Below are 22,655 nucleotides of genomic sequence, written 5' to 3'. Positions count from 1 at the left end.
CGCAGAATCTCCTCCACTTGCATGCATATGAAGTGTTCATGGACGGAGCTCGCGTGACTTGCAGAATTCGACGGCAATCCGATGAAATATTCAGTGTACCAAACTCCGAGAAGTCAGGAGCCACGCTGTCAGGTTGAGACTGTCCGGGTCGTGGTGCCACACTATTCCCTTGTCCCGGGACAGGAGGTTCGGGACTTTCTAAAACGTTACCGGCCGCGCTATTGAAAGCTGTAGCAGGTCGGAGAACCATGCCTGTCTCGGCCAATAAGGAGCCACCAAGATCACTCAACATCGGTATCTGTGAATCCACTGCAGGGTCGGCCGTATGAGTGGAAACAGGGGAAAGGCATACCTTGTCCGTCCACGGGAAGAATGCTTCCCCCAGTGAATTGATCTGCAGCCATCTGCTGGCGTACTGTTCGCATTTCTTGTTCTCCCTTGTTGCAAAGAGATCCAGAGAAGGCTGCCCCCACTTTCTGAAAATCCTCGACAACTGAAGATCGTCCAGTTCCCATTCGTGTATCTGGTCCATTTCCCAGCTGAGGGAATCCGCTTGCACGTTCTTTACTCCCGGAAGATGGTGGGCTACAATGGTTATATTTTGTTGCAGAGCCCACTGCCATACCTCCTGAGCCTCGGTGGAAAGAGTTCTGGAGCGAGTACCTCCTTGTTTTCTTAAGTAAAACCTTGTTGTCGTATTGTCTGTCAATATTCTCACCACTGACCCTTTTATGTGCGGTAGAAAAGCTTTCAGGGCCCAACGCACTGCCCTCAACTATAGCACATTGATATGAAGGAGCGACTCCTCCGACGACCACCGGCCTTGCGTTTGGAGAGCACCCAGATGTGCCCACCATCCGGTCAGCGACGCGTCCGTCACTATGGTCATGCGAAACTCCGGCTCTTGCAGGGCAACCCCTCTGGACAGGTTTTCGAAGACTTGCCACTATCGAAGTGCCCGCAGGAGCTCGTCGTCGACGGTCAGTTTGTCCAACCAAAGTCCCTGGCTCTGGGTCCATTGGTCTGCCAGGAATTCTTGAATTGGCCTCATGTAAAGGCGGCAGTTGTTCACCAAAGGGATGCACAAGGCCATGGCGCCTAGTATCGGCATACATTTTCTTACTGACACTTTGGTATTGACTCTCCATTGCCTTGCCAGCTGATTGAGTCTGTGGATCCTCTCCACGGATGGTCTCACCAGTCCTGACTGAGTTTCGAACTGTGCACCCAAGAACACCAAGCTTCTTGACGGAGTCAATGAGGACTTTTCGAAGTTTACCGCAAATCCTAGTCATCGCAGAAGCTGCATGGTAGCTTCTAGACTTGCCAGAGTTGACATAGGGGACGATCCCCTCACTAACCAGTCGTCCAGGTACGGGTAAACATGATGTCCCTGTTTTCTCAACCATGCTGCAACCGGGGCTAGGCATTTCGTGAACGTCCTGGGAGACGATTTTAGTCCAAAAGGGAGCACTGTGAACTGGTAGTGGGTCCGCCCGACTACAAACCTTAGGAACTTTGTGTCGTCGACGCATTGGAATGTGAAAGTCCTGGAGATCCAACGTTGCCAGAAAATCCTCTTGTTGAATCAACCAGATCACTTCCTGAAGTGTGAGCATTCTGAATGTTAGATTTTTTAACGTTTTGTTGAGGTCGAGAATGAGACGCCATTTTCCGTTGGGCTTCTTCACCACAAACTATCGGGAATACACTCCTTGACCCCTCTGAGACGCAGGTACCAATTCTATAGCCCCTTTTTGTAGCATAAGTACTACCTCTTGTCTTAAAACTTTCAGGTGGGGTTGAAGCGAAAACACTGGTGGAATGTGCGACAGCTTGCTTTTGAATTGTAAGGAATGACCAAACTTTACAGTGTCCAAAACCCACCGGTCCGAGGTTATCTTCTCCCATTCGTCGACACAGTGAGACACCCTGCCTCCCAGGGCGTTCTGAAACCCGTCATTGCTGGTCATTAGATTTAGAGTAACCTCCCCTCTTACTAGATGCTCGATAGTCTCGACGTCTTTCTGCGGTCTGAGAAGCCCGCCTGTAGCCCTGCGAAGAGTACAACGGTCTATTGAAGGCACGGTCCCTTGATGACGAGAACCATGAGTTTCCTGGCGCTCCTCTAAAGGGGCGAAATGAACAGAAATTTCTACCACTCTGGAGGGCTCCCAGAGAGCGCGCCGTGTCAGAGTCCTCCTTCATGCCTTTCAAGGCCTCGTCCAACTTTTCACCAAAAAGAAGGTCGCCCTCAAAAGGCATATCCAACACTTTATATTGCACTTCAGGTCGAAAATTGGTGCACTTTAGCCATGCTTGTCTCCTCAGAACCACACCAGTTAACCTGCTTAAAACCCGATTCGGCCAGGTCCACAGCAATATTAATAGAGTGATTAGAGGCCTCTTCCCCTTCTTGGACGAATAACATCGCTGCCTTTCTGTGTTCGTCTGGGAGATGTTCTAGTATGGGTGCCAAACGATGCCACATCTCTCTATCATACCTGGCCATAATAGCTAGAGAATTGGCCGCCTTCACTGTTGTTGCACCCACCGACAACACCTTCTTGCCAAAGGCATCTTGCCTCCTGGCTTCGTTCTCCGGAGGAGTCGTGCATTTGTGCGGAGACCTTGCTTTTCTTGCTGCAGCCGCTGATACCACCGACTCTGGGGTTGGTTGAGAGGACAAACATTTGGGGGTGGACTCGGGAGCCTTACATTTCTTCTCCAGTCTACCTTTTAATGCCAGCTCCGAGAACGGATGACGCATCGTCTGAAGTCCTTCTTGCCACACATGATCTAATATGGGGACTGAAAACACCGACTTCCTCCTTTTCCCCATATGATCGAACAGAAAACAGTCTTTTTTCTCCTCCTCCTGGGCTAGTCCAAATTCGGTACAAGCCTTACTCATCATAGCGTGGAAAGAACCGATGTCATCCGGGGGTGACGGCTGGGCTGGGCTCCTTGGAGCTTCCATTTCGGCTTCCGACTCCCAGGTCGGGTCTCTAGAGGGGGATAAAGATATATCCGATATGGACTCTCTGATTTGGAATCCAGCAGCTCAAGGCCTTGACGGGACGGCACCGCCGTCAGAGTTGGTCGATGGGAAGGACCTAGCTTGTCGACGCCTGGTCTCGTCAGAGCTGTCACCTGAGGCAACTTCTCATCCAATTTCTACAACAAAGTCTGCAATGCAGATAGATCCCAGTCTGACGACGAGGAATATTCTAAGCATGTGAATCCATGAAAGATCCAATGCTGGAGAAACTAAGTAACCCCTCCAGCGCCCTTATTGTAAAATAGCATGTGCTGGTTCTAGAAAGTTACAATGTAAGTAAAGTCGATTTCACTTAACTGCTCTTGGAAACAGTAGTTTATTCAAGAGAAGGTATTTAAACGTTGGGGAAATCTGAAAGACGTTCCTGTGTCACTGCACTGAAGGTGCACTGTGACAAAATGTAACAGATGATGCCTATGGAGTTTGTCAGACTCCACAACCAAAAGATACACAGAGGTCAAATCACATTAAGAATACATGAGAGAGTGGGAAAAAAGGGCCTCACTCTCTCCAGGTTAAAAATTCAAGTCCTCAAAATCCAGCAAATTTGCTGGGGGTCTCTAAGGTAGAGAGGAATTCTCCATAACACGTGACCACTCTGACCGTCTTGCCCCTCCCTTTGCTCTCACATTGATCAGTTACCCTTTTGTTTCCTTTAGATGCTTTCTGCATCCCTTTTCGTCTGCTTTCCTTTCGGTGCACACCTGCACCCTCTTTAACGTGCCCCTGGCACTTTGCTGATCTGCTTTTCTTTTCTGTGCACACTTGCGCCTTATTTAGCGTGCCCTAGGCACTTTTCATTGCCTTTCTCGTGCCCCTCTCTCACTACGGGTCATTTGCTGCATTTTTTCACTTTCTCTCGCTTTCAGCTTCAATCTGACTTTTACTTGCCTTTCGGTCTGATCTGCTTTTCTCACTGCTTTTCTTTTGCTTTCTCTTTTAACTTTCACACTTTTCTTTCTTTCCGATTCTGTGCCGCTTTTCCCGTTTGTGCCTTAGTCCTGCTCCGCTCTCATTTAAACGCATGCTCCAGAGTTTCTCTTACACTCGCCATGAAACTCACCGGCACCGTCGCGTTGAAAGGCGGTTTCTCCAGGCAATGCGGGGTTGAGGTCAGGGTCTAAGCACCTGCCCCTTTGGGGTCATCACTGGCCACAAGGGTACAAGCACTTTGCTGGACCTAGCCTGTGGAATGCAGGCAGCGCTTCTCCGGCTCCCTGGAGGCACGTCTCCTTAGCCACGCTGCAGCTCACACACACCAGGCCAGCGTCTCTGCGCGCCATCTTCCCTCCTGCCTGGAGCTCCTACTTCTGGACTCCACTGGTCCGGACTACATGCTCTGCTCGTTTGAGTCTCTGTGACTGACCACACGTTTTATAGCTGAATGCACAGTCAAGTGGAGTCAGGTGTGAATGGTTACCTACCAATGCCTAACTCTGCCTGACTATTCGTGAGAGTAGTTTTTTCTAAAGTAGGTTGCCCTTACTTTCCCTGTGTTATTTCTATGGGTAGTCTGTATTGCTCTTAGTGGCCTCCTCCTCGCCTCAGTGTTATCTGAAAATGGGGAGGGGGAGATAGAAGGGGTGTTGAGATACCCTATAAAGACGGAGGCAGGGGAACTTGGGTTGTGATGAGAAAGAGGCGGGGAGTTACAAGGTGGTTGTGAGTTGGATGTGTTTCCTGAGATTTTATCAGCGAATCGACATGGGAGATAGGGGGGGTCTTCTAACCTTGTTTTTATATAATGGGATGGCTTCCCCTTTTGGTATATGATTTCCTATCCCTACTGTTCTGTTGTAGAAGTGTGGGTCCTGATAATATTCCCCGTATTCTAGATGGGTAGGAGATGGATGGATATTAATATCAACGGCCTGTTTCTGTCCTGTTTGATGTTTATTCTGATTGGGAGTATTGGGGTAACGACAATTAATAGGTGCTTGACCCCGTCTCCCTAGTCCTAGAGTCTTATTAGAGGAAGGTAACCGGAAAGGAGATGGTTGGGTTACAAAATATCCTCTAGGTTTTGAAGAAAGAGAGGAAAGGTTAACGTCATGGTTTGGAAAACGGTTCAGTTTATCTTTAGATCAAGGTTTCTTTCTCTTCCTTCCCTTTGAGGGAAAGTCATGGGGTAAGACGGGGTCTGGATGAAAGTCATGGGGTAAGACGGGGTCTGGATGAAAATATCCCATGAAAGCGTCTGGGACTTTCTCCTCCTTCTCTACTGCCCAGTCCAAATGCTGCGTCACTCCCCATGGTATTCACCCTAGAACAACCCCGGACTCCCCTTCTCAGGTGATCCTCTCTCGCTCGTCTGCCCCCAGCGTTGGGATCCAAGAGCGATGGCCCTTCACTGGCCACCTGAATAGAGGATTCTCTGGGTTTAAATTGGAGAATACCCCTAGGTTTCTCACAGGGCAATGCCATAGTCAGATTTAAGTGCTGGCGGGAAGGCATGCTTTTAAACTCTGGGACTCAGTAGTACCTAATGCCTAGAATAAACACACATCACTAGTTTTGGTGCACTACCATAATACAGTCAAAAGAATGTGAAAACAGAAAACATTGTGATATTTTCTGAGCATACACGCAAGTCTTTTCCAAACAACTTAAATGCCTACCTGCTCCACTGTCGCACGGTCTGACTTATCCTTTACACGGTACCTTTAGAGGATGAGAAAATCATTAATTAATTCAAATGGACTTCGTAACACCATAAACTTCAGTGTACTAACCAAAACAACGTAAAGTAGACAACTAAAAAATGACAAAACACACCCTAATGCTTCTGGATATGTCACCACCTCTCAGACTTTGAGTAAATAGACCTTCTAAAACAAAACAGAATACTGTAACAAGATCAATACTTCAACCTTGTCAAAGAGGGATTATAGACCCTCTCAGCCAGGGCTGAGCAGCTTAGGGAGGGGTCCTGAACAGTCCTAACCTTGAGGATAGTAGCTGCTGAGAGGGCCCAATTCCTGTCTACCCTGTCCCTTGTGCCAGCATGCATCTCAGCACTTACCTATGTCTGAAGCTATGCTTTCTATGCAAGATGCTTTTCAGTGTGGTTATGTTTTTTGTAAAAACACATCATCTGAGCGAGAAAGCAGCAAGAAGCATCAAAATGAGAATCATTATCCAGCGCCCTTCATCAGAAACAAGAAATCTGAAACTGACCACCAACAACCTGCACCACAGTATTCAGTGATCAGCAGCAGGCATCGAGAAACCAGCAGAGGGAGAGGGGAACTGCGGCACCCATGCACACCCGCTGTTATGGCCAGGTGCACAACGGGCAGGATAACAGAACTATGCTCCTTAGGCAGGTAAGATCCATCTCCCAACCGGGTAAGATCCATCTCCCAACCGCACAGTGAAAGAGAATTCACAGAGTCAATGCACCATGAATTTAGGCAAAAGATTGCGAGGAACACCACCAGGTTCTCTCCCTAGATGCAAGATAGATGCAGTAAAGGTTAACAAAATGCAGACTAGTGTTCTCTTACCTGTAGAGCTAGAGCCCTTTAAACACGTTACCTGCAGAATGTAGAAGTAACATGGTTTCACCTAATGATGAAGACAGGGAGTCTACAGTATAAGAAAGTTATTACTATATTATTTATTATTATTATTATTATTGTTGAGGTATTTATTGAGCGCAGACTTAGCTTTGGTAAGCAACCGAGCGCTTCACAAACATAGGGGGATGCTCCATGAAACAAATCCATAAGTAATCCAAAATCAATCCAACACAGGAATCCGGGTGAGACTTGGTGCAGGCAAACAATCCCAAATTCAAGTTTCCAAGAAAAACAAGCCAGTGGAATAGTCTGAGTCAAAATCTGTACCAAGAGTTCACAAAACCGAATCCAAGATCCAAGGGCAATCTAAAAACAGACAAATCCAAGTCCAATGCCAAGTCAATCCACATGATGGTGAACACAACCAACATCCACAAATCCAAAGCAGTCCAGTGTCCAAATCCAACTTTCAGGCAAACCAATTCAGAATAGCTGCCCAGAGAACCAAAGGACCAAGAGCATGAACAAGTGGGAAATGGAGCACAGTGAAATGAGGAAGGAGTCTCTGGAGTCCAGCATGCAGAGCAGCTAGTCTACACTGAGAACATTGGAAAGCAACGACCGACAAAACACTGCTCTGTTATATTTCATCGGGTTGCGATGCGGCACCGCGTCTAGCATGGTGAAATCATACGGCGCCAGGGTCGATAGGACATGTAGCTCTCCCCCGAGCACACATCCCGTAAGTCCAAGGGAGCCTCCAGCTCAGCGCTGCAGGGTGCATTGGTCACTTTAATTCCTATAAAATAGGCAAATACTCCCCCCAAAAAATACAAATAGTGAGTAAAAGTACTCCCAACAAAAAATAGAAAACAGACACATAGGACTGCATGCTTCTGCTTTCACCCACACAGCTCCATGGATGGACCAGTAGTGCGCATAGTACCACAGGAAGAAAATACTATTATTACTGACTGATTGGAAGAAGTAAATACGTATCTTTATATGTCCCGGGAGGATAGCTCAGCAGCAACGTGCTCACCTTGGAAACAAGATGACACGAAGCAACACAGGTTCGATCCCCGGGTCCGCGCTTAGAATCCTCTCAGTATTAAGCGCGTTATAAATACGCAACTAAGACATATTCCTGTAATAGCGCCTCGATGCCATGGGCTGTGTGAGCGCTTTAAAAATGCAAATAAATAAATGTGTTTATGAATAACTAGGTGCAAAGGAATAATTATTACAAAAATGTTTCCTTTTACTCGCTTATAGAATACTCCCATTGGGAATTGGATTTACATTTGTAATACCTAAAAAATCATTTTACTCCCAAATCTTACCTCTAACACTGCTCCAGCTCCTTCAAAAGGGAGGTCCGGCATCTCACAGGGATTGCGATTATGACATCCATGCTGTGTTACTCAATGATTCGCAGCAGGGAGAGTGAAAGAGACCAGCAGAAAGAAGCCACAGCATCCATGCATGGCAGGCAGAAGTAGCGTTGCAAGGCTGGCGAGGAACAATGGCAAGCCCACCCGACGGCCAGCAAGCTCTGTAGATCACCATGAACTAACATGGAAAAACCCCAATCCCTTCCCCAAGTAATTTGCCTCAGGGGCCTCGGAATCCGAGCCCTAGAATACGAACATTTGTTTTCCCGGTTGCCATTGTTTTTCCACAGTGGAGCCGTGCTGAGAAAATGGGAATGACTTAGCCCACTTTTGATGACTTTTTGCTTTTTGAGAACGCCCCGGATGGGGAACACAGGGACACATTGGCCAGGGACAGAGGACCAATGCCATGAGAGGAAGGGGGATAAAAGGAGGAAACAGGTAGTGTGGGTTATTCGAGTGAGGTCAGAGGAGGAGGAAGATGACCAAGAGACCAGTAGGAGCAAGGAAGGAGTGGCGAAGTGTGGAGGAGATTCCTGGAGAAGGTGCATCGTTAGCGAGTGAGTGGAAGTGGTACTGCAGTGCGAGTGTGCAAATAGTGTGGCGGGTGTGGTTAGGAAAGTCAGAGCAGGGTGTGAATGGAAAGCATATGGTAGTGGATGAAAGGAAAGCAGCCATGTATAATCAGGAAGGAGGAGGGAGTAGTGGTGTGGAGGAAGGAGTAGTAGTGTGGAGTACATAGTATGGAGGAGGGAGTACTAGTAGTAGTGTGGAGGAGTGGTAGCAGTGTGGAGGAGGAGTAGTGGCAGTGTGGAGAAGGGAGTAGAGTGGAGGTGGACGTGGTAGGTGGAGGAAGGAGAGAGAAGCAACAAAGGGTGGAGCCATGGCCTAAAGGAGTGTGAAACATCAGATGGACAGAAGATTGGAGAGAGGAGAGGTGGGTAGAACTGAGGTAGAGCAGGAGGGGAAGATTCAAGAGTGGACGTGATCGGAGAAAGACTGAATCCAACAGGGTGTCTGTAAGTCATAATTCACATTTCCCCAGTAGACCACCAACTAGTGGATAGAGTAAAAAAAGTCCCAGATGGAGTATAGTTATAAAAGACTCAAGAAAGGCAGGAGAGACCAGCAACGCACAGGGTTGAGCAGTTTGAAGGACAAGGGGATGATGCCCACAAATAGAAGACTTTACCATGAAGACGACAGTAGGGGTGACCAAGGAAATCCCTGAAGGGCAGATGAGGTGGGGTTTTGAGCCTCAACACCCATCCAGGTGTCGGCAGTGACCGCTAGCAAGGCAGCCACCCTTAGCAGTAAATGCTGTTTACACAGCCTGGAGATTGACCCACCCAGCATGGAAGGCCTTACCTATCCCACAGGTCGAGTCAGGAGAAGGACAGAGTAGGCCCAGAAAGGACGAAAAGCCAAACCCGCCCCACCCCCAAACAGAAATCTGCCCTGGACACATCAACCCAACCAGTATGGTGAGATCTGGTACTTCAAATGCAGCAACAGCAGGAAACCAGTGAGAAATCCTCCATCAGAAAACCTGCTCTTCCGAAAATTCCAGTAGAATCTGTGAGCTTAGGTGCAGGGTTTCCCCTTACATATCATCACTTAAAGAGGCTAGCCTAAGCCAGCCATTAATTACGATAGATGGGGCTAGGGAAGGCATGCTAGAGGGGGAAGTTAGGAGGCCAACCCATCTGGCAGGCCCTTGCAATCCACCACTCAACCCAGAACACCCATTCAGAAAGCGATATGGCCACCCCAGGAACAGAGACTGGTCTAAACCAGTCAAAACCAATACAGATGATATCCCACTGAGCTCCCAAAGAGCCCATGTGAGTAAAATGGCCTGGTTGGGCCTGCCTTGTTATTCCCCTGAACAAGGAAGCCCCTAAAGCACATTGGTACCCAAATGGCTACCAGAAAGGTACAATGAACTATGTGACAAATCACGGGATTCAGTCTCTTCTCCCCAGAGGGGAGCCTATCTTTGTGAAGCTAGGGAGGTGAGCCCGCTACACAATATTCACCCTACGAGTGGCGGTATGCAGGACCTCACAGCGAGAGTCTCCCCTCCTGGGTATAAGGACTCTTGTTCCAGTGAGAAATTCCCTTTCCATCTCACTCACAGATATATTCAGAACCAACCGGTTGACAGAAACCTTGGAGAAACATCTCTCGTTTGCTATTGTAATGTGTCAGCAGAAGACAAATATCTCTCCAATACTGAGATGAGTAAAACACATGCAGTAATGCAGAATAAGTACCTACCACGTACTGGGGCTAGGAAACCCAAAGGAGACATAAAAAATATGGCTCAAACACAGAAAAGGGACTTTCACTAGAAGCTGTGGATGCCCCAGAACAGCATCATAAAAGAAGGAGGAGCAAAAGACTGTGAAAGAGACAGGAGTTTCAAAGCAGGAGCAACAGGGAGACCAAAAGTCTCTGGGGAACGCTGCTTAGAGCGCCAGCGAACAGTCATGAAGAAAAGCTGTCCGAGTTGGACTGCAGAAGAAGCAGACTATTGAGAGTCTGACAGGAAAAAGAGGGTCCCAGGAAGGATGTCTGTGGAAGACTGGCCAAAGGAAGACAATGAAGTGCCCAAGCTGCATGACACCAGCACTAGGCTCAAGGGGGCCTGTCCGTTTGTGGAGAGTCCCAGAAAGTGGACACAAGAGGAAAGCGGTGGCTAGAAAGGGGAGAGAAAGGAAAACCGTCTTTGCCGATATTGCACTGAAAAAGAAACACCAGAGCGCAGGTGGAGAAGAACACGTGAGCGACAGAGCCGTCCTGACAAGATACAGAACATGAGAAGAGAGCGCCGACCCGGTGACATGATCCCATTACATTGCAGGTAACTGGGAAAGCGGGAGACCTGGGGGAATGCAGCATTTATAACGGTTGGCATAAGATTATTTGGTTACCCACGGAAACCGAATAAAACGATTGGAGTACTCTGTGACGAATCTTCGGATGTCGTTGCTTATCCCCTAGCGGGAGCCCCTCATGAGGCCAGGGAGGTGAGGTCGCTAACCGATAGTCCCCTTGGGTGTGTTACTGAGTGGGAGGATCTCATGGGGCGGGATCCCCCCTATGGAACTAGGGACGACTATCTACTATCTGAAGATAATGTGGTATTCCCTCCAATCATCTGACCCTAGACCCCCTTCCTACAACTCTAACAACCACCCCTTCCCTAATAGGGTAATTCCCCTAGAAAGTACTGGGACAAGGACAAGGAAAAAAAGGAATTACCCACGTGAAAATCCCTTTCCCAGTCCAGTGACAAAGAACTCCATTGAAAGGGAACTGCAAGATCAGAACTGTGATGGAGGAGAAGTTTGCAAGCATGGAGATTATCTATCGCAACTACATTGAGAGGAGCAGGGTGTTGGCAAGAGGATGCAGAAGCAGCCCAGAGCCTGCTGAGAAGTCCTGGGGACAGGGTGGCAGAGAAGTACATGTACATGTTCCCTGAATGCAGAGAAGCTAAGGGGCAAACCAAAGAACAAGGAGCAGGCGATGGCAAGAGGTAGAGAACTGTGAGAGGAAAATATATAATGGTGTTTGGCAGGTTACTGAGCCAAGCCTGTTAAGGAGTGGAAAGGAAGAAACCAGTGTTTTTGGAAGAACAGTGTTTGGCAAGAGAATACACCAAACATATTAATGGAGGAAAGAGTCTGGAACCCCGACAGATTGTGAACATTTGTGAAAAGACCAGGGGAAGGGCATTGTCCCCCTTGCCACTTTGAACCTGGAAAGGTCGGGGGAGGGAGTCACCCCCCCTAACATCAAGACTGGTGAATTATATGTATATACCGGAACTGATGGCAGAAGGCAAGTGAAAACCAATTTGAAGTTTATTTTGTGCACCATTTGGAACTTGTTTTGTGAATTGAGAAAATATGAAGAAACATTCAGATCGAGTTCTTAGTGCAAGGGCTGGGAGCACTTTTTTACTGGTAACCAGTGTATGCTTGTCAAACCACCGCCACAATCGTATGCTAACAACCCGTGCTTGAATCCATCATGGTTGACCCGTCAACAAAGAGTATTTCTCCTCCTTCTATGGGCTCTTCATGTACTTTGGGTCACCCCCCCATCCTGTCCATACACGAGGCACAGTCCTGCACATACTCCCCTTCCTCTGCCATCTGTGCTATGAATGTCCCTGGGTTGACAACCCGGCACCTCACTACCTCAATTGCTGGATTCGCCAAAATTACCTCATACCCTGACACTCTGCGAGTTGTTAATTTCTAGTATTGCAAACAGCGAATGCTCCACGTAAAGCATGACTGCATAGCCCATCAGTATTGTTGCCAATTTCTCGATGGCAAATGCCATTGTGGCGAGTGCCTGTTTGCATGAGAAGTTACATTGCATTCCTGGATCTCGAAGACCACTGTAGTAGGCCAGAGGCTTGTGTCTTTGTGGGCCTTTTACCTTCTGTGCGTCTTTTAGTCCCTGAAGGAGGGGCTTCGTAAATGTGGAATAATCGAAGACCCAGGCCCTGCAATAATTGCACAGGCCCAAGAACTGTTGCAACTGCTTGACCGTGTGTGGCTGTGGTGTGCTCTGTATCGCTTCTGCTCTCTCTGGAGTTATTCTCCTGCTGTCTACTGATATTATCTGCCCTAGGTATACTACTTCTTTTTGCCAGTACTGCATTTTCTCCTCGTCTACCTTGTACCCCTTCTCTGCTAGCAATGTCAGAAGTGTAACAGAATCTTTCCTGGTTTACTGGTCCTTTACTTGGACATTCTGACAGCATCCTTAGTTCCTTAGTTAAGGCAGTGAAACCCCTCCAAGAGTTAGGGAGGGATAGGTTTCCTCTTTACTTGTACTAAATATATGTTTATGCCAACAAGCATGCCACTCGCATGTCACTCTCCTCCTTCTGCAGCCCACTTAGTATCCACCAAATCAATCCCGTAACTTTAAAATTACTCCTGCCCCAGTTCTGGTCCTGTATCTTTTCCATCTTCCATGTTTTATTTTTCACAAAGCGCTTTGCCTGCGGGTTTCCAAACTGCCTGAAGGTGCCCCAACTTCCAGTTATCTATGATGGAGTACCTAAGTAGAATGTGCCCATCATATGCGACTCCTGGTATCAGCATGGTTCTGAACAGTACTTGATTGGAAGGGGCATGCGCGCTGTCATCAGACATATGGATTATCCTACATACACCCCCCTCCCGCCCCAATACTAATCAAGCATTTCTATCGCTTTCACACTGGGAATCCCAGAGGGATCTGGTTGTGAAGGGGCCTTCAAGAATCACAGAGGTTACCTTCCCGTTTCCTTTTGTCACCACTGAAAGTGGCCCCCAGGCAGAAAGTTTCATCCTGGGATGCTCTGTCCAGTGTCTTAATTCCAAGATGGTTGCACACCCAAAACACAATCAACTCAGCACCACAACAAAGATGGCAGACTTGCAGTTCTGGTGACATGCTACAAGTAGAAATAATTATTAGGAAACTGTGCTAAGTTGGCAAGGAGTTACCTTGCAAATCTTCTGGTATGCATTCCCATTACCTGCATTAGACATTTTTCCCAATCTTTTTAGTTGTTTTTTCTGTCTTCCTGTTACTGCCCTCTGTGCCCCCCACCTCCTCCAAAACCCATTCCCCTTCTTGCTATTCTGTCTCCTGAATCCCTTATTAACCACATTTCCTGTTTTGCAATACCAAAGTGGGCTGAGGTCCCTGCTCCCCTTCCTAGGCCATTTTAGAACCCCCATTTGATTTTTCCCTCTTTATTGTTGAATCACTGACCTCATTTTAGTGGGCAGAGGGACGTCTTCTGCTTAGTGCTTAGTCTCATTCTTCGTACTATTTGTTCACCCACTGGGACGAGTAGGTTGAGCCCTTGAAGGATTCTCCCTCTTCTTAGTATTTGGCTCTTCACTGGGACGAGGAGGCTGACCCTAGGATGACTTCTCACTATTGGTCGCTTCTCGCCATTCATTCAGAGTTGTAAGGGTGCAGAAGTAAGGAGATCGACAAAGGTCATTTGCTTATTGACAAAGATTTTTATTTAAAGACAATGAGGTTGGGGAAACACCTATCTTTCCCTAAGGCTAAGATGGGTTTCCCTACCTCAAAATAATAAACTAATGTGTTTTAGCTGGAAACAACATTGGAAGGACATAAAAGCGAAACGTATGAAGATTGCTATGTCAATAACTTTATTGGCCAACAAGGTGGTCTTTCAGTCAATACCATTGTTACTGTATTCATCTAAGGTGCACAAAACTGTTAAAGATTTTATTCAGAATGCCTAAATCCTTATCCAGAGAATATCTATTATTAGAATGTGATTTTATGGGCGCTACTGACATTTTAGAGAACAAAACAGCAATGTTATATGTGAAATTATGCACTTTAATGAACAATACTTTTGTTGTGGAACTAATGCGTGGTATTGTTACAAAAATGATTCCGCTGGATTCTGGTTTTATAGCAGTGATGCACAGGGTATATCTTAAATGGGCTAAAGATAATGCAGCCTCATGGTTGCAAAACAGCCACGCCAAGACCAAATGTTTACTGAAAACTGATATATTAAATCATGCCAAAGAACAGAACATGATTAATCTTGCGACCAAAACAAATAGTGGGTTGTTTTTGGAGTTCTGGTCGATTAATTCGATAAAGTCTAAGTATCAAGCAGCCTTCCCCAATTGTAATACTGTAAGACATTATCTCTTATTCAAATTTAATATGAAAGACACAGTAGAGGTCTTGATAAGGAATGGATAGGAAGCTGAGACATCGCAGACTATGTGGCATGACAAGCACAGAGTCAGCTGAGCATATTATATGTCACTGTCAGAGCCTCAACTTTCTAAGATGCAAATATTTGATAATACCCATGAGGATGTGAATATGTACGATACATGGCAAACATTATTGCATGGAAATGATCGGAATCTTATGTTCCATATGATGACATTTTATTAACTTGTTTTATCTATTTTAGCGGAGTTGTCTGTTGGCACCCTGTTTCAACTAGTTCTATATGTAGTCAATTTTATTTGTGTTATCTCTTTTATGATGAATTGGAATTTGTACATTGATGTTTTTATATGTAAAGCCATGTGTGGCTGTGCACATATTAAATAAATAAACTAATGGGTCTGTCAGGATGTGAAATGAATATAAGTCCACCGTCGTGTCAAAAACCTATATCAAATTCAAAGCACTCTGTATTGCCCACAAAGCCTTGCACAGACAAGGAGTGGAATTCCCCCATGATAAGATTAGCCAGTATCATCCATCAACAACCTACAAATAGAGGCAAAACACTCTGAAAAAAGGACATTCGACAGAACAGCGTCCTCACGTCTAATTGCTAACATCTGGAACAACATGCCCAAAGCAATTAGAACCACAGAAGATCACATCACCTTCAGGAAACTGCTCAAAACCTGGCTATTCAGTAGACAATGACAACCTACAAGGGACACCAGCAACAACAACACCACAGACAAACAACTAGATAGGAGACGAGATGGGCCAAAGAACCATAAACAAGAACCTGGCTAGATACAGTGAAGCGGCAACCAAAGAGCCGCGCCAGATGCTCCAACAAACTGAACAACCTACTAACCCATGTTCCCCTTCTGCTCCTCCAACATAACTGTCAGCACTACACCAGACCTTGGACTAGCGACACTACACATAAACATAGAATCAATAGCATGTTCACACCCAGCATCACTAGATGCTGTAGTACACAGAGTGAACCATCCACAAAGTCCATAAAACCATCAACATGCAACTACACATCAAGATACCAGATTAGCTTACAGCTACGGCCACCCATGACTCCGGATGCCCTATGGACACTACCTAATCAGTGCGCATGACTAAACCCACCTTAACCCACAGAACACGCTAACACCAGCACAAAACACCACCACACACCCGAGGCAATGACTCTCACCCATACGGTTACAACGCACAAGGCCTCTCGCACAAATGACCACATGCAAAACAACACCCACAGATGCCAGTTCCTCCTGGTTCTGAACCAATCCTCTCACCCTATTCCCACTAACCTCCCCATTCCCCTCTCTTGCAGAGTCACGCGAGTGCCTGGAGACTGCCCCTGGGTGGTAGCAGTGTTCAGTATAAACCAACATTACATCATGAAGAATTTCAGTTGTGGGCTCAGATGAGGTTGCCACATTATTCGGCAGAGGCAGCTGAGCTGACAGCCCTGATAATTGCTGTGGGTATGTCAGAGGGACATGCCGTCAACATTTTTTGAGATTCAGCGTATGTTACAACCACAGTGCATTCAGGATTGACCCAATGGGAAAGGAGGTGGTTCTGTAGAAGAAATCGCTCCCCTGTACAACATGCAGAGTTATTGTCCCGGCAAATAGACGTACTGCCCGTCCATGCAGAACTGGCGTCAATAAAATGCACCGCCAATACCAGCAGTACAGATGTAATTTCACAAGGCAACAATGTAATTTCACAAGGAAACAATAGGGCTGACTCTGGAGCAAAATAAGCAGCAAATTTGCCACTACACAAGACACTGTTGATGCGGTTTAAAAAGGAACACGCGTCCTTGATGACACTGCTGCAAAGGCAACCAGGCACAGGCCTGAAAACCCAGAAAGAAACAGAGAGACATTTGAACTTAGTTTTGGATCTGTACAAGCAGGCTAAGGCCTGAAAACCCAAGAGAACAGAATTCGAGAAAGACATTTTTGGGAGAGGGTCACACGCCAACCAGAACAAGCCAAGAAAGGGGAGTAAGTACACTTCTCTATAATACTTTTTGTTTCCTTTGTTAGTAGTAGGGAAAGCCAGCAGGGTAGCACAGTTTTGAATGGAAGGCAAGGTTGATATATGTAAGATGACAAGCACCTTTTCGTTATTTTCTAGATTAGGGAACCTCCAACTTAGAAGTAGGGCTAGGTGAAGCATTTTCCTTTAGCTTAATAAAGTTAAGATCCTTTTAAAAAATGTGCAGTTGTCCGTCTACTGTGTCTGACCTACCACACACCCTATCACTCAGCACCCTAACAAATGGGTTCAATTATACTAGGTCTGGAAAATCATTGTTGTGATGTATACTCACACAGTTGTCAGTCTATTGTTGAGACAACAGCAGACAGAAGATGTGATATGTCTCAGTCATACATATGTGAAATGGAGGTTTCTGATAGCATAGAGCCCTTTGAATGTGAATAGTAGACTGCCATGCAATGGATACAGCTGTCTCTTTCGGCGTGGATCATCATTGGTCACCTTCAGGTAAGAATTAGCCTTTGTACTTACAACCAATGAATTAGAAGTTATCAAAATATTTTAATTGATGTTTTGTCAACATATTTAAAGATTAGATTCAATATGGTTAGTACCTATGAGAAAGTTGGTGCATAGCTGAGAATTGCGTGGCATGAACGTTGTTGCACACGCTGTGGCGTGTAGGTTTTGGAAACCACAGTGCACCTACTGATCTATAGTGAAAGTTTGAGGGAGTTAAGTTGTTAAAGGTTTAGGGCATATGTTAAGAAAGAAATTAACAACTTGGATCATACTAGCATTTGGGATTGTCTTCTGTGAAGCTTCCTCCCTGCGGTGGCTTTCTACAATGCAGACGTCTCTCTCAGGCGTTTCGTGCAGCTGTGCGTTCAATCGCCGGCTTCCTTCTGTGGCTTAGACCAGAGAATGCTGCTTCTCGGCACGACTGTAAAACCAGGGGCTCTGCTGCGAGCCCCAGCGTTTACATGGTCCTTCAGGTGTGCCTGCTGCCTCGCTGCTTGCTTCATGCCACGCCAGTATGTGTGAGACACGTTTGCGAACAATGTCATGGATGTGCCCGTTAACTCTTTCTGCTTTCTCCGACATGGTTCTCCCCCGTTCTGCTGCATTGAGTGTGGACACCACTTTTAAATGTCTGGCGCATTTGAGGTGTAGTCAAACAACAAGTCTGCACATTAGGTTTCGGGCTTCGCTAAATCTGCATCAACTCCTCCCTTCTCTTCTTCGTCTAAGTACTTGAGGCTTTATGGGAGCTGTAGTCCATAGATGTCATGGGTTTTCTAAAATCATGTAGTTCAAAAGCTTTTTATAGAATTCCGGAATGCTGGCTGAGCAAGCAGCAGGCTGAAACAGGAGCTCCTGCCTCCCTGATATGGATAATTACTGATATAATGAATTCAAATTCAAAAAAGAAGGATTGACTCCCTTGAAACCCCGGTTTCTAAGAAGACCAAGGCTGATATGGAAGAAACCCCTAGCGCCCAGGACATGTATAGGCTGCTACTGAAGGTCTCCCAGGATGTTGGGGAGAAGAAGGCTTCTTTTGCTGACCTTACTGGTAAGGTGACTAACCTGGATAGCAGAGTGGGTCCATTGGAAAAGGATTCAGCAGGTTTTTCATCAGAGATCTCTAGAATCTAAAGAGCATATAATGATTTAAGAAAAGTGATGGAAGACTTGAAGGTCGAAAACATGGGGTTGGAAGTGAAATCCAGAAATCAAAATCTCAGACTTGTGGGCCTTCCCGAAAATGTAACTGCTGAGGGTCTGCTAGGGAGCAACATAATCAGGATTCTGTCCGAAATGTATGGGCAAGAGACTCTTTTAGCTGGGAACTTGGACTACACTTATAGGGTGGGAAAACTGGATGGAGCCAAGCCAAGGCAGATCCTGATGGTATTTACTAGTGTCTCTGCAAAGGAGAAAGTTCTTAAAGCAGCTAGGGAGAAAGGTCAGGTGTTTTCCAGCAAATCCAAAATAGCTATATTTCCGGATTACCCTAAAGATCTGGTGGAAAAGAGAAAGCTTTTATTGGATTGTCAAGAGGTTGGCAAAGGAGAATGATATAAAATCAGTACTGGTCACCCCTGCGATTTTAAAATTATATTTCCCAACCGGTCCCAAAGCTACAGAGGCCCCAGAGGAGGCTAGAAGAGGGCTTTCGGGCTGTAATTTGCTAAAATTAGCTTAAGAAGGGTTAAATTTAGGGCTGGGTGGATGTTTGTATGATTGGCTGAAACGTTACTTTAATAACCAGTAGAGATATGTTTACTGTCTGTTTTGGTATTAACACCGCCCCCATTTGGGTTCTCCAGCTCTAATTTTATTAGATTTACTGGGTTCCTATGTAAGCAAAATAGTGGATGCTAACGATTTCCCTGTGATTGTTTTAATCGTTTAAAGTAGGTTTGTTTTTGAATTGTCTCGCAACATCATAGGTCCCTTTTTCTAAAATGGATGGGAAATCGAGGAAGGTACGTGGATTCTTCTGTTCGCGTCGCGTTTAGCACGTAGAGGGATTGTGGGGTCGCAACAATTCCAGTTCTTGGGTAGGGAGTCGGTTGCAAGAGGAAGGGGGATTTTCTTTTCTTTCTTTTTAATCTAATAGAAGGATTTGTTGTACGCATCGCAAACACGGCATGAGGTAAGAAAGTTTACGCTATATTTTGCTACAGTCAATTTTAATGTCTTCACTTTGCAGTAGTTACTGTATGACTTTTGGTATTACGTTAGTTGAGAAAACATGCAGCAAGCACGTTTGGCATAGTCCTGTTGTCCGTGTTCCTGCTGAGCTTGTCCTGAAGGCTGGTGAATATTTATCCAATACTGTATGCGTCTTATGACCTCCGATTCACGTCTTGGTAATAGGTGTTTAAGTTGTGGGCTTGTGCGCGAGGGAAACTGGAGTCTTATCGCACGTTACTATTACCTGTGTGGAAACAGTCTGTCTGCCTGGTTTCTTCGTACATAATGCCTCTTTTAGTCCACCAATTACTGTGCAAACAACACATCAAATGTGGTCATGGGGTGAATTACCTGACATTATTTGCTGAGGTGAATCGGGTCCTGTGCAAGGGGAAGGTTGAGGGGTGTCCGATTAATTTCCTTACTCAGGACTTCATTGGTAGGAGGCGACATTTGTTTGTGTTTATATCGGGACTAACCATTCTCTGGAAGATACGTGTCGGTTTAACAGGGTGTTTATTTATTGGGGCAAATTAGACAGTTATAAACACCACTTAAGGGCTCCCTATTGAGGCATCAACGTGATTCGGATTTGATTTGTTGCAGTCCTCCTGTAAGGGAGGTGGTGGACGTTCTATTCCCTCAGACGTCATTTTGTGTTCACATCGAACTAAATGGGCCAGATAAAGACTTGATTTGTAAGGTTGTGGGTTACACCTGGAAATTCAATAAGACTGGGGTAATAATCAGGGTTTTCAACCATCATACCATTCCCCGGCCCTGCAGGGTGTTGAAGTTTATAGTTATAATTAGGAGTTGTCCTGCTCCATGACTAATAGAATAGTTTTGCTACTGTAGCTCAGTCTTTCTGTCACATGTCAAAAACACTGGTTAATGCCTTTGTAGGCTTATGTCTCGAGTACTGTATGCGTGAGAAAGTTAGTCATTTGTTTATTTGCAATCATTAATAGTCTCTCTGTGGTATTTATTTGTGTCCACCAGTAAAGTGCTCAGAGGGATTTTCTGGTAGTTTACCAAGCACTTTCTCTCATGCACTTACTTACTCAATATGAATGCTCCAATTTGGGTACATGGAGTACCATGGCATTCCACAGGGAGTGTCATTTGAGCATAGGCACGCCTCTTGCAGTTGGGAATTAGGACAAAGTTGCATGTTAAGTTTTGCTCCCGGGTCAATAGATTGTGAAGGGATTGTCAGAATGTGATGGAATTCATATTTATGGGGCTTTTCAGGGTGTTGGATTGGGTTACATGTTGTTATGCATCCACTTGGGGTTATGCATTTCAGCTCCCCGCAATACAAAGGGTTAGATCTCCAATTGGTATGACTTATTAGTTGGGACGGGATTACAATTGATACATTCATAGCATGAGGGGTGTTGCATACTGATTAAAGTCCAGATAAATGAGATGAGGGGGTTCAATTTAAGAACTTGAATTCATGGTTTTCTAGATAGGAGGGAGGTGAGCTCGCTCGGGGGAGGGTGAACATAGTTATTTCCTTGTTTTTATTCTCAGTGCAGCTCTGTGGTGTAGTATGTTTGGTTTTAGCTTACGCTTAAATGACTTTATTCTTCTATTAGTCTGGTTTATAGGTTTTGTTTTTTTATTTTTGTTTGTTAATTTTTCAAACTTAGGCTCTGGCATTGGTTGTACCAGGGTTCTTATTCTAGAGATGGCAGTTTCTAGTAATGTGAGCAAGGATTCGGTGCATTTGATTTCTTGGAACGTGAATGGTTTGAAAGATAATATAAAAAGGAAAAAGGTAATGTCACATTTAAGACAAATGAAAGCAGATACAATACTTTTACAGGAGCCTCATTTTACAGAGAGTGAGGCTGTTAAACTTGAGTCAGGGTGGTTGGGTCAGGTTTTTCACGCAACATACACTGAGTTTGAGAGGGGTCTCGATTTTGTTTAGGAAGAACTTCCAGGGAAGTGTGGTTGATTTTAAAGCGGATTAGTTGGGAAGATGGCTGGTGGTCAAAATGCAACTGTATGCAATATCTATGCGCCTAATATCATTAGTGATGCCTTCATCAATGAGCTAGGTCGATGCTTGTTAGACACGGGCGTGAACTTGGTGGTGGGTGGTGACTTTAACTCAGTGGTTGACCCCTTTCTGGATAGAAACAGTCAAATGGTTGGAGATGGCAGGAAGAAAGAGAGAGGCTTTGCAATTATTGATGAAAGAATTTGCACTATCGAATGTCTAGAGATTGGAGAATCCCTTGGGGAGGGAGTATACATTTCATTCGAGTGCCCATAATTTATACTCTCGTATAGATAATGTGCTCACTTCAGGCCTTGTGACAGAGAATGTCAAAAGTTATGAAATAAAGAGCATACTTATATCCGATCATGCTCCAATTAGGTTGGTTCTCTCTTTGACCTATTCATCTAGTACGGTGAGAGTGTGGAGGATGAATACTGCGATTTTGAATGAGGAGGAATTTAAGAAAATCCTTGTTGATGAGGCAGGAGTACATTAGTAACAATTTGAATGGGGAGGTTGGAATTGGAATTGTGTGGGAAGCATTTAAGAGTGTGATGCGTGGGGTGGCGATGAAGGTGTCAGGGATTAGACTGAAAAAAGGGATGAGGAGATGAAACAGCTGAGTTCCTCAATTAGATCAAGATGTAGATACTATGAAGGCGGGGAGAAAAGGGGGAAGACTGTTAGCCCACAGGTTAAGGAAAAGAGAATCGACAAGAGCAATAAGTGCAATTAAGAAATACTGTGGGGTGACCTGGGACCCAAATGAAATAAACCAAGTATTCCAACAGTTTTACATGGGCTTGTACAGTGAGAAGGATTCTATTGATAAAGTCTCAATGACCAGGTTTTTTGAAAAAGTGGAAATTAGGAAATTGAAAGAAGAAGAAAAATCTTATCTGGACAAATATCATTTGAAAAAGTCAAGAAAGCTGTGTGGAGTCTAAATGTGGGGAAATGTCCAGTGCCAGATGGTTTTCCCTCAGAATTCTATTGTGAAATGTCTGATAATGTTTTATTTATTTATTTATTTATTTATTTTTATTGAAAAAACTACAGTTTGAATTTACAAACTTTTGTTTCACATCAGCCGAATCAACTTTCAGGCCAGAACCAACAGATCAGATCAGAATCAAAAGTTTGACATCAAATATCTGTTTCCAAAATCATATCAA

General features: G+C 45.3%; 1 protein-coding gene across 1 annotated transcript in view; it reads right to left on the bottom strand.

The window, feature by feature from the left end:
* Nucleotides 1-22,655, bottom strand: part of RIOK1 (RIO kinase 1) — an 862,653-nt gene that overhangs the window by 627,370 nt on the left and 212,628 nt on the right. The window contains exon 5 of the mRNA XM_069613474.1: nt 5,680-5,722. Coding sequence (XP_069469575.1) covers nt 5,680-5,722 — 43 coding nt within the window. The remainder of the gene's footprint in view (nt 1-5,679; nt 5,723-22,655) is intronic.

Source organism: Ambystoma mexicanum, chromosome 5p, assembly GCF_040938575.1.
Source record: "Ambystoma mexicanum isolate Mex_15411 chromosome 5p, UKY_AmexF1_1, whole genome shotgun sequence".
In the NCBI taxonomy this organism is placed as follows: Eukaryota; Metazoa; Chordata; class Amphibia; order Caudata; family Ambystomatidae; genus Ambystoma; species Ambystoma mexicanum.
This window is presented reverse-complemented; position numbering and strand designations above follow the sequence as displayed.